The sequence below is a fragment of the Protopterus annectens genome, chromosome 5.part0 (assembly GCF_019279795.1).
Source record: "Protopterus annectens isolate FY-2018-M chromosome 5.part0, PAN1.0, whole genome shotgun sequence".
Taxonomy (NCBI): domain Eukaryota; kingdom Metazoa; phylum Chordata; order Ceratodontiformes; family Protopteridae; genus Protopterus; species Protopterus annectens.
The window spans coordinates 304,306,110-304,318,636 of record NC_056735.1 but is presented as its reverse complement, the minus strand read 5'-3'; the positions used below and the strand labels follow the sequence as shown (position 1 = coordinate 304,318,636).

General features: G+C 36.4%; 1 protein-coding gene across 1 annotated transcript in view; it reads right to left on the bottom strand.

The window, feature by feature from the left end:
* The window catches only part of PHEX (phosphate regulating endopeptidase homolog X-linked), a 1,091,028-nt gene that overhangs the window by 540,485 nt on the left and 538,016 nt on the right, over window positions 1-12,527 (bottom strand). Inside the window, exon 11 of the mRNA XM_044072288.1 lies at window positions 5,936-6,064. Coding sequence (XP_043928223.1) covers window positions 5,936-6,064 — 129 coding nt within the window. The remainder of the gene's footprint in view (window positions 1-5,935; window positions 6,065-12,527) is intronic.

Here is a 12,527-nt window from a genome sequence, read left to right as displayed (position 1 = left end):
GGAATGAGGCTTTACAACAAGCATCTATGATGTTCGTTAAAATATTGGCACAATATTATGAAGGAATGGTTGATATCAACCTCACTGAAGTTTGAGCATTATGTGAGGAATGTAAAAAATTTGAGTCCCTGCCCACATATATAGAATCAACCAAAAAATTGTCCAAGGAGCTGGCAAACCATGATAAATTAACCAGGGAAAGGAAAATTAAAAAATTTAATAGGGACATCTCAGACTACCAGAGAGGACGTCCCTTTGAGTCTCACAGAACAGTCAGGTTTATGGATGCCAACCAGGGGACAGCAGCTTCCATAGCTAGAAAAAGACCCAGATCAATTTTAAAAACTAGGGAGAAGTCCAATGTAAGCACATCAGGGGAGGATTCCTCCTACACAGACAATGATAGTGTTGGATATAGGGAATCACCTAATCACAAAAAATCCAATATGTCTGTCCCTTTAGAAATGGAAAAAGGCATCGGGGAGAACGTAAACATAAGCATGGGAACAAAAACCAACTCTTTAGTGGGGCTGATACAGAATTTTCTTACGTAACTGAATGTGTCTATCAAAATGTTTTAAATTTGTCTGATGCAACACTGTCACATGAACAAGAACAATTGTTGAATAAAGGACTTGGTTTTGTACCAGTGTTTTTCTCTGATGAATACAATGTTGTTACAGATGTTCTTAGTTTTTGTCGTAATCTCAATTTGAAACAATTTTTTTCTGACAGGGACTCTCAAAGATCTAATGAATTCAGATTCTTAAAATCTGAATTTCAACCACCTATGAATAAACACGTATCTATTTTTTTACAATCGGTACTCAGGGATCTACATTTCCAACACAAGGAATTCAGCATACTGGGGCACAATTTATCACCTTCCAAGATCACGGCTCTGCAACAATTACGGAACAATCACAACATTACGATTTTACCGGCAGATAAGGGCGGAGCAGTTGTGGTTATGAATATGAGCTATTATCTCAATGAGGGCAGGTCACAATTATCTGATACCAATTGTTATATGTGTATGGCTATAGATCCCACTCCAGTATTTAAGAAAGAAATAGACTCCTTTTTGAATCAAGTTGAAGAAGAAGGTATTATTACTAAGAACAATGTTCAACATCTCATGGTCAAAGACCCACAGAAACAGGTTCTTTACCTTCTTCCTAAAATTCACAAATCTATTTCAAAACCTCCAGGCAGACCCATAGTATCTGGCATTGGATCTTTGACAGAACCATTATCCATGTTCCTTACACAATATCTAAAACCTCTACTGACTCTTGTCAGGGCAAGATTACAGAACACCACACAATTTCTTCAGATTGTTCAAGATACGCAATTGGAGCCCAGTTGGCTTATGTGCTCGTTAGATGTTAAAGCTTTATACACTAGCATACCCCATTGGGCAGGTCTACAAGCTCTTCAGTATTGGTTGGAGCAGTCTGCCTTATATCCACCTGGTTTTAATACATTGTTAATCTGTATGGCGGAACATGTATTAAACAAGAATGTTTTTTATTTTCAAGGGGAATGCTATTGGCAGCTTCAGGGTACTGCCATGGGAGCATCCTTTGCTCCAATCTACGCAGATCTATTCATGCCATATTTCGAAGAATGCATGATATATGATCCTCTCCACAACATTTATCTTGTAGAAATTGACATATGGCATAGATATTTAGATGATTGCTGGATGGTGTGGCGTGCGGATGCTACATACTTACATGGATTTGTTGAATATCTCAATGGCAACATTTGGGGGATCGAGTTCACTGTAACATATCATTTAGAAACCATCAATTTTTTGGATGTTACAGTATCTAGAAATATGGATCATACCCTAAGCACCAGGACATAACAGAAATATCCCCAATATAATACACTGCTCCACGCTTCAACTATGCACCCACGCCACACCATCCGCAATATACCCAAATCACAATTTATGCGTATCAAACGCATAAGCTCAACACAACAAGATTATGAACGTGCTAGGTTAGATTTGTTCAACAGATTTGTTGATAGAGGTTACAAACAGCAGGATATTGTCAGGGCATGTGAATGGTCCAACAAGGCTGATAGGAACACACTATTACAATACAAAGCACGGGATACCAACCAATCCAAATCAACTCTCAGGTTCGTTACCGTAGAAATCATAATGCAATCAAAAGTATAATCAACATACATTGGAATATTCTTTTGGCAAATGATCAGCTCAGACAAATTTTGGGTCCACAGTGTCACTTTACATACCGACGTGGTAAAACATTAGGTTCCTTGTTCTCCCACTTTAAGAACAAGGAAAGTGGGGGAGCTATATACAAACAAATGACTATGTCTGGAGATGAATTGTTGGGCACTTTCCCCTGTGGACACTGTGATTCTTGTAAACAGGTTAGCAAATTTAAACAATTCACCAGCGCTAATACCAGTAAACTGTATGAATCCAAAGTTTTTGGTAACTGCAGTAGCAGTTGGGTGGTCTATTTGGCTACCTGCCAATGTTCAGCTTTTTATGTTGGACAAACCTCCCGGTCTTTAAGAATTCGTATGAATGAACACAAGAGTGATATTAAGAACACAAAAAAGAAACCAATGCCCTTTATAGACATACTTTGAAACATCATAATGCTCAGTTTAGATTTATGATTATAGATAAAATCATTGGAGACAGAAGCAACTCACAAGGATGGCACAGTATTCTCAATCACAAGGAGAAATATTGTATCATTACCCTAGGGGCATTATTTCCCCCAGGTTTGAATGACCATTTGTGAAATATTTTCCACAATGTTATTTCATTTATGGGATTCTGTGCCATGCCTCATATATATTATTTATATGACTATGTCTGGTTACTTCATATTCATGGACCCTGTCTTTGTTCCATAATATTATGTATATTTTTACCATAATACTCTAATAAGGAGGTATAGTTTGTTAGGTATCTCTCATTTAATATATTTACTTATTTTCTGTTTTTTGCCATGAAAATTTTGTATTCATATTCTGGTTTCCATTTTTGTTTTTTATCTGTGTATCATTGCTGGGTGGTTTGGATTCCTTATACTTGCATTTACATACTACCTTGGATTATACTCAAATAGACAACATTACCTGTAACTATTCATGATCTCATTAATTATTGTTATTATATTGCTGATCATACTATGCCTGGTTTCTACCATCACCTATTTATCTGTACTTTTTGGATCCAATTTTGTTAATTTCAGTTATTATGGATGCCCATATTGTATTTTTTCATTTTTATGTTTATTATTAATAAGATAAATATGTTCATATTTATGTATATAATTATTATCATATCACTTCGGTCAACTAGGAATTGTCTCTTTGTCTTTGTTTTTGCTATTGTTATTTTTATTTCTTGATTATCTCATTGTTTATGTTATCATGACCAGGAGCTGGAACATACCATGTATCCCATTGGTTGGGGTTGCATATAAATATTCATTAGATTTTTGAGATGTGACATAGACATTTTCACTGAAGAAGGCGGTTTAGCCGAAACCGGTTTGGAAATAAAAGTTATGTACTTTACTTAACTCTTTTTGAGTTTTTTCTTTTTCATCAGTGTCCAGGTTCACATTATGCTGGCCATTTGTGGTTGATCTCATTTTTTTTTCATATCACAAAAACCTGGCATTTTAACAGGGGTGTGTACACTTTTTATATCCACCGTAGACATTTCATTGAATGTTCATATGATCAACAAAGTGAAGTATATGCACAGTTGTTTAAGTTTACTTTTGTTGTAGTAGTGCATGCATTAAAAGTAGGAAAATCGATTGCAGAAGAAATGTGTGTGTATGGGATGTTAATGTCGAAAGTTTCACCTATGCTGAATGTTTTGCTATTAGGGGATGGGAGTGTGTATATGCGAGTATTTGTAAATTAGAGTTACAGTAAGGGGTGGTAGGGGGTATATTTGGTATTATGCATGTGTATTGCTTATATTATTTGTGGCTGAGTGTTTTGTGTATTGGTAGTGTCATAGAAATGTTTTTGTTTAGAGTCAGGGTTAGGGTTAGCATGCAGTAGTAAGATGGTGTAGGGTTTGAAATCACTGTACCCTTTTGCACTCATAAAGAATGCATTTTCCTGTACCTCTGTATGTAGTGAACAGTCCCCAAAGTAAACTCATATATCTGTGCTCTTACAGTTTCCTAAATGTCAGTCATTCCTGCAGAATGTTCAGCAATGTACATTGGATATTGTCATCCAGTTCAGTATGTCTTCTGTATGTGCTACCTTCCAGTCAATTGGGTTCACAGAATTTGGCAGTAATGCAATTTTCAGTGACTGGTTGATTGCATTCCCAGTTCATGTAAAATACATGGCTTATCTGAAATTAAATAAAATGTGCCTGCTCAATTGTACAAATCATCTTGTACTGTTTAAAGTAACATCTCTTGATTTGGAATGTGATGTTGTACAATTCAGATACCAATGTTTTGTACCACTTTATCTATATGGCCTTCTTTGGCAGACTTTATGTTTTCTTTACTATACAGGGTGTAAGTCATTCTCTGTCCAACATCTTTTTCTCTTAGCTAATGAGGAATGATAATCCTGACAACTCTGAACATTAAAACTTTGATGTGGAGTATTTCTTCTATGAAGGAAAAGTAAGGTGACTTCCATTCTGTGTATTTTTTTTGTTGTTGTTGTTGTTGTTAATTGCATTTTCAAATCAATGTGAATACCTACCTGAAATTCTTTAATTCTTTCTCCTGCCACTGGCAACCACAGTACCACCCAACAAATCTCTATTTATTTTGCTAGCAAATCTATTTCCTGCTCTAATATGTGTGTTGTGCTCAAAATATCTGCCATAAAAGTAGGTCCTTGTCTGGTCTACATTTCACTTTCAGGTGATATTTCTTTAACATCCTCTGTAGTTTCAGAAAAGTCCCTTTATATGGCCGCAGTGGTCTTGCTCATTGCAAATTATTTTATAATTTAGCTAAAAGAAGAAAATAGGGCATCTGATCAATGGCTACTTACCTAATAATGTTAAACAGTATAGTATTTGCTTTGAGACAACTTTGAGACCACTGAGGGAGATGGGGATTGTTTCTTTCCCATGATAAAGTGTCCCCACATGTCAGTACTGAGTATATCAAGTAAAGAGGTACATATGGTGATGCCCCTGCATGGTGGCAGTGGGGGCCCTTGCATGGGGGCAGTGGGGGCCCCAACATTCTGCTATACTCCTAGTAATACCCCTACCACATAAACTCAACACCATCTCCCATCCACTATATACCTCAACCTTCTATCACTGTGCTCTCTTATCCTTTGCCTCTACTTCCTCTCCTACCCTATACCTCATAAACTTCCCCCACTATATACCACATTTTACCTCTCCCACCTCACTTTCTTCTCTCTGTCCTCTCCTCATGTTTCTAACTTCCAAAAAAAAAACTTGTTTTTTTTATATGTACATAAATGTTTTACTTACATGTGTTTTCCATATGAAATGCCTTTACTTTTAATATGCTTAGACTACATGAATCTCACTTTTGCAAATCATTTCCTATGATTAGAAATGTTATGTCTTTTTTTAACAGATTGCATATTATCTCTGTATTTTTCACTGTTCTACAACTTTCTTTACTTTTGTATAACTATTGTAAAATTGTCTATGTCCTGTGGAGGTTTTCTCCCCTGGTCTCCACTGAAAATGGTCTCTTCCAGGCCCAGTGGACTAAACCAGTCATCAAACTGCAATAAATAAATAAATATTCAATCAGCCTTCAAACAGAAGTACTGTATCTTCTTTGGAATGTGAATCATATTATATGTTTAGAAACTTTCATATAAAATGGAAATATCCATTAGAAATGTGTTTGACAGTATATTATACATATAGTTAAAACAGAAAATAGCTTACCATGTGTTTCTTATCTTCCTGAAAGTATGCATCCACAAACAATCTACCAGAAGCATAAGGAAGAGCACTCTCCACAAGATTCACACATTTATCCCACCGGTCAGCTAAAGAATTTGTTCCTGTGATTATCTGTCAATACAAAGAAGAAGAAAATGCATTGTTTCTATATATTTAAATGCTTATTTTTTATCACTTATTAAGTGTTGATCTGTAAAAATTATAGCTATGCCATGTAAATGAGATACTTTTCACCATTTGCAATCTGTAATGCATAGTTTAAACCCAGTTTCATAAATCATTAGGAAATCATATTTTTATCATATCTAGATTTTTCATAACTTTTGGTTTCTTATTGAACTGCTAGTTATGAAAATGATAGTGACATACATATACAGTAAAGAAAGAAGCTGCCAGTAATGCAACGTGATATACAGTGGCATGCAACCTGTACTATGAATATTAATCATCTACAAGAATCATTGAAAAACTAAGGGAAAACTAAAAATCTAGCATTAGTAAGGAAAACTGAAATAGTCATGACTGACTTTATGACAATAGATTATAACTACTTTTAGTTAGTTATACTTTCAAAATCTTCATAATGTACTTATCCTGAGAAGATTAACCTCACTCCTAATTATTCATACTGTTTTCAATATACTCATATGTTTTACACTCTACAGGGTCTTGAAGAAGTTGGATCCTATCCTAACAAAACATTTTAAAGTATCAAACTGGTCCTAAAGAAGAAGACAGTCCACTGAAGAATGCATGCAGACTGACATGAACACCAGTCACATGCACCTATGAATAAACCGGAGGATTTCCAATTCATCTTCCAGCATATCTTTGGGATGTAAACAGAAACTGAAGATCCAGGCAAAACCCCATGAACACAGTGGGGACATGTAACATTTCCAAAGAAGGCACCCAGTCAGGAGCTAAACCAGAAAACCAGGCACTGTGATTCAAAGACACTAACATGAACACTGCTATGCTACCCTACTGTATAAGTAATACTATATTCAGTAACACCGCCATTAGTATTGTTTTAAATAAATGGACTAGACATGAAGAATCCTCAACTTTTGCTTTTATTACTTACATTTCAGTTCATCCAATTTTTATACTTGCTTTGTCTGTTTCAGGGTCACAGTCGGCAGGATTCTATTCCAGCAAGCAAGGAACTGGCATTAGTAAGGAAAACTGAAATAGTCATTGCTGACTATACAACAATAGATTATAACTGCTATTGTCACTAATAGTCTCAAGGAGCAGGTTGCTGGATAGGACAACTTTCAGTTGTAGAAACAACAGGCACAACAAGCATGCTCATACAAACACACATATGACATGCAAACACAGTGTGAAATTGCACTCTCTGAAAAGAAGGCAACCTAACTAGGAACCAAACTGAAGAACCAAGAGCTGTGGCAGGGCAATGGTAACTGCTGCACAACTGTGCTTTGTGTTACTATTGCTATTTTAAATTGCAATACTTCATCAGCTTTAATTTGATTGTTTAATCCTAAGTCCTACATAGTAATATGACTGCAAACAGCTTTACAGCAGGTAACTTAAACTGAAATTACGATAGGATATGCAATACAATTTTAACCTTCAGAGTAACAACTCGCCACTAAGGCAGCATAAATATCATACATTTAAGTTAGAAGAAAATGAAATATATAAAATACGACAATCCACAACAAGTCCAGAAGAACTCCATAAATAACAAAATGAGGCTATTGGCCTGATACCTTATAACACATCAATGCAAGTAAATATTCAATATTTCAACCATGCACACATGTACAGAGATCAGAATAAAATCAATGAAATTTCTGGTAATAGAGGTCAGCAATACAAAGCAGGTAGCCTACTGTTAAAGTTAGTCTACAAACAATAACCTTGTAAAATAAGCAGAAGCTCCAGAGTTATGGACCATATAGCCTGTGGCTGGCAAAATACTGTCACAGTTAATCCAGTAGCCACAGACTTCCAGAATAAGCATATAAGCATCCATCCTAACAATGATATCAGAAGAACAGCAAACAGATAAAAATAAAAAAAAAACTCAGTGCTGATATCAACATGCAAAATGCCTGGAAACAGCTATCCAGTTAGTTAATGGACCATGATCATCAGTACTGAGAGGCTTCAAAATGAACATTTCATTCCTGATGTCCAGCTGGGGCAAAGAGTTTAGCCATCACCATCAACATCACTATCATCAACATCAACTCCCTTTTTCTCATTTTCTACACTGGATCAGGGTGTCAAATCTACTGTCTCCACTTCTCTCAAATCAGTACTACTCTCATACCATCGTCCATAATTATGCCTAATCATCACAGGTTTTCTCTCACACAATTCATCCCTCTCTTGGTTAGATATATTCATTTCAGCTTGCCTTTTTCCTGTGTCTCCCAAATCATATTCAACAAATTATTACTTTCCTGCAGCATGTGACCAAACCACCACAATCTGCTCTCCTTGACTTTCAGTACAATGTGGATTACTTTAGCTTCTGCTCTGATGTCCTCATTCCTTCATCTGATTCACAATGTGCATCTTACCATCCCCCTCAGAATTTCTTTTCCGTTATCTCATATTTCCTCATCTGTTCTGCCTTTATTACTCATGTTTCAGTGTCATACAGAAGTACTTGCCAGACCGCTGTTCTATACACTTTCCTTTTCAGCGTATTTGACATTCTTCTGTTGCACACTATCCCCAACACTCTGTGCCAGTTGTATGCACCCCCTCTGATTCTAGCTCTGAACTCCTCCTTCAGACTTTCCTTCTCTTCATTCACACCTCCAAAATACTTACAACTGATTTTCTGCTATATTATTTTCCCTTCTATCTCAGTTTTCATCTTCTAATTTCCCCATTTACAGGTATGGCAGATATCTTTCCTATTCTCACTTTCATCCCAAATGTATTCAGTTTTGCATTTCACTCTACTAAGATTCACTTATTTAGCACCTAATGCCATTCTGTGATTTTCATCTCTCAACTGCACTAAGTTGAGGAGAAAAAAAATTCATTCTGGATACATATTAGGTCTCTTCTTCCCAATCTACACTTGATGAGCAAAAAAAAAAAAAAAAAAAAAAAAAGTTTCTGCTTTAAACATTTAAACAAAGAAAAAAGGTGCTTTTCCAATATGGCAGTCCTGTATTGAGCAGCAAGGTTAGTTCTCCCTATCTATGTTCCTCAACTCTTAAGAAAAAAAAAGAAAGGAAAGAAAAAAGGTTTTCTGTTGAAGCAAACTGCTAGATACAAATATGTGTACATTGCAGCAAGTGGTTTGTTACAGTTTCCATAACACCCACTAAGCACTTAATTGTTTCAACACTTTAACTCTGACACCAATTACAGAATTAACATTCATTTCTTTCATATGAAAGCCCCATCAACAATTGCCAATTGTGGTCCTTAACCCCTTTCATTCAGGGTAGCTGCCATCTTCACCCTACCCTAGCTATAGTTCTGCATTCCGTTCTCTTTTCCTGAAGTTCCTGCTCAGAGTCTGCTTGTAGTGCCACATCATCTGCATACAGCAATTTTGTCTCCTCCACCCTGCTTGTTAATGTTGTCCATCACTAGTATGAACCGCAGTGGGCTCAGAGCTTAACCTTAATGCAAACCCACTCCCAGAGCCAGATCCAACACCAGGAATCCTATACAGTCGCCTAGGGCCCCGTTGGTTGGGAGGCCCCCCTCCCAGCCAGGTGGGCTGCCATAATATTTACTTTTTAATAAAAAAAAAAGTTCCTTCTTTAAGGGTGTAAAGAACACTCTCTGCATCTGTACATCCATTAATACACACACACCTGTGGGCATCCTTTAAACACACAGGATGTTCCAGTGTTTCTACTTCTATTCCATGTCTGCACATGGAATTTAAACAAGCTTGTTGCCTGCTTCTTAGATGTTCAGACTTCTTCTTTTCCACATCCATGCATGGAATTTGCCTGTTGCCTGCTTCTTCTTCTTCTCAGGGACAATCGATCCATCAGTAAGGAGCCTACTGCCTGCTTCTGTCCAAGGAATAAAGCAAAACAAATCAGTAAGTATTGTATGTGAGTGTGAGTGTGTGTGTGTGTGTGTGTGTGTGTGTGTGTGTGTGTGTGTGTGTGTGTGTGTGTGTGTGTGTGTGTGTGTGTGTGTGTGTGTGTTACATGTGTGCAATGCCCTAGTTAAGGATGGCAGGTTAGTTAATTTGCTGAGGCTCAAACCCTGTACCTTAATTACAGGAGACAAGAACCTGAATTCTCTATACCAGTTACCAGGCCACTCAAAAAATGAGCTTCAGTGTATTTTCAAGAATTGAGTTTCAAAGCATTTTTAAGGAATTTTGGGCTTCAGTGCATTTTCAAGGACTTGTGAGCTTCAAAGAAAGAGAAGTTTACTGCTGCTCATGGCAAGTCTGTTAACAATGTCCAATTGTTTTGTTTAGCAAATGGTCATCACTATTTGTGCTACAGCATTTGAAAGCAGTGTTAAAATCACAACAGGTAGCATACTTGCTTTTGATGCAGAAGGCAGTGGGTTCTACTCCCACACCATGTAAATGGATTGTGATACTGTGTTGTACTTTAATGGGTAGGGGCAGGGTTGTGAATACCTAGTAACTGAATTTGTTGCTGGGTTGCAATCAATTCCCTACTGCAATATTACTAGTTTACCATTTTTTGTAATGTAACATACACAATTTAGTCTTCAAGGGCAGAAGCCACTGAATCTGAAGATGAAACACTGAAATATAAAGGTGTTTGCTAATATTAACATCTTCCTTAGCTACAGATATCTTTAATGTGGAATTATTCAGAAGACATTTACTTCTTCAGAGACTGTGCATTGACTGATATTGGTGGATTTTAATGACAGAAGTTTGAGTGGTCTTTTATCAGTGAAATGTTCCGAAATGGGCAGTTTTTCTCATTACTGGTCCATTCATTTTGTTTTATTGCTTTCTGGAAAAATGTTCAAAACTACAGATTTAAAACATACTCTAACAAGTAGTCCTATATTATACAATGGACATAATTTAATACAGTCAGGAAGGTCAATCAAAGTATTTTCTCCATCTGCCTTTGATGACCTCTAAACTGGTGAGCAGTATGTTGCTGGCACCCCTTATGAATGGTGTCTGATGACTGTCTTCTTTATGTTTCTGTCTTTGTCTTGTAATCTCAAGATGAGTGTTTGGTAAAAATATGGATTAGCTCCACAGTAAAGGTGATAGCACCAAAATCTCAAGTTTCAAATTGATTAGGCTTGTAAAGATTACATGCAGGTTGGAAGGTCAGATAGATACAGCGTAAGTGAATACATGACACATCATAGTAAAGCCTCTGAAGGGGAAGTGCATAAATCACTAAAACATGACTTAGGTGCCTAGAAAGCACTCCTTCCATGCCTGAGTTTAGTATCTACTATGCCTTCAGACAATGTCAACTATGATGGCTTGTCCATATTTGTCAGAGATTATATCACCTGTAGACAAATTCCTAGAGACCAAAAAGTGTGATGTATTGCACTCCAAATGACACTAAACAAAACCATCTGCAGGTAAAACAAAAAAGCGCAGCAGTGTGTAGAATCCCAGGACACAAACTTTAATGAAAATAAGGGCTTTCGTCAGGTACAAGAACCAAACTTCTTTAAGTAAAGAAAAAAGTTATCTGTCCTACTTATACCACATTTGAAATACATCATGGTCCAACATCCAATGAATCTAAAACAATGATAAAACATGCAAATTGGAAACTACAACCCTAATAGTAACCCTTTGTTTACCACAGTCTCTAAGCATGTAATTTTTTTTAAAAACATATAGAACAAATATATGAAAAACTATTTATATGCTTACAAATATATAAACAAATAAATAAATAAACATTAATGCTTGACAAATGAGTTTCAGACTGTACTTATTATCTTTCAAACTGTTTTAATGTTAAAGTACTGTAGATTGAAATACTGTCATTCAGCCCTGGGAGAAAACATCCATTCAAATAAATTTGCCACCAGGTTTCTTTTTGTTCCAAGTATAGTTTCCAAGGGCCATTATAGGGACTTTTTGGAACTTGATGCAATACCACAAATTTAAATTGATGTTCAGATTACTTGGTCAGATACCAGTATAAGGCATTAGTCTCCTTCTTGTGGCCTATATCATATTGATGTTCATATATTCTCTGAGCAAGTTTACGTTCGGTTTTGGCTACATAAAAGGCAGGACATTGCAAGCATAAAGCAATATATACCACTGACTGGGAATAACAGGAATATTTCCTTTTATATCAATATTTCTTCTCCATATACCAACACTTGTACCAATAAAAATGTGTTTACACTGATTACACATTCCACATGGAACCATCCTCCCAGTTTAGTACTATTCTTAACCACTTGCTTCTCCATAATGCTTTTTAAATTAGGCACACACCTATACACAATATGGGATTCTAAACACCGCTGTGCTTTTTTGTTTTAAAACCATCTGCCAGTTTATCACCTGTTACAGGACACCTTCCAAAACTCGGGAAGTTAATGTCAGGTTCCTAAACATCTTTGC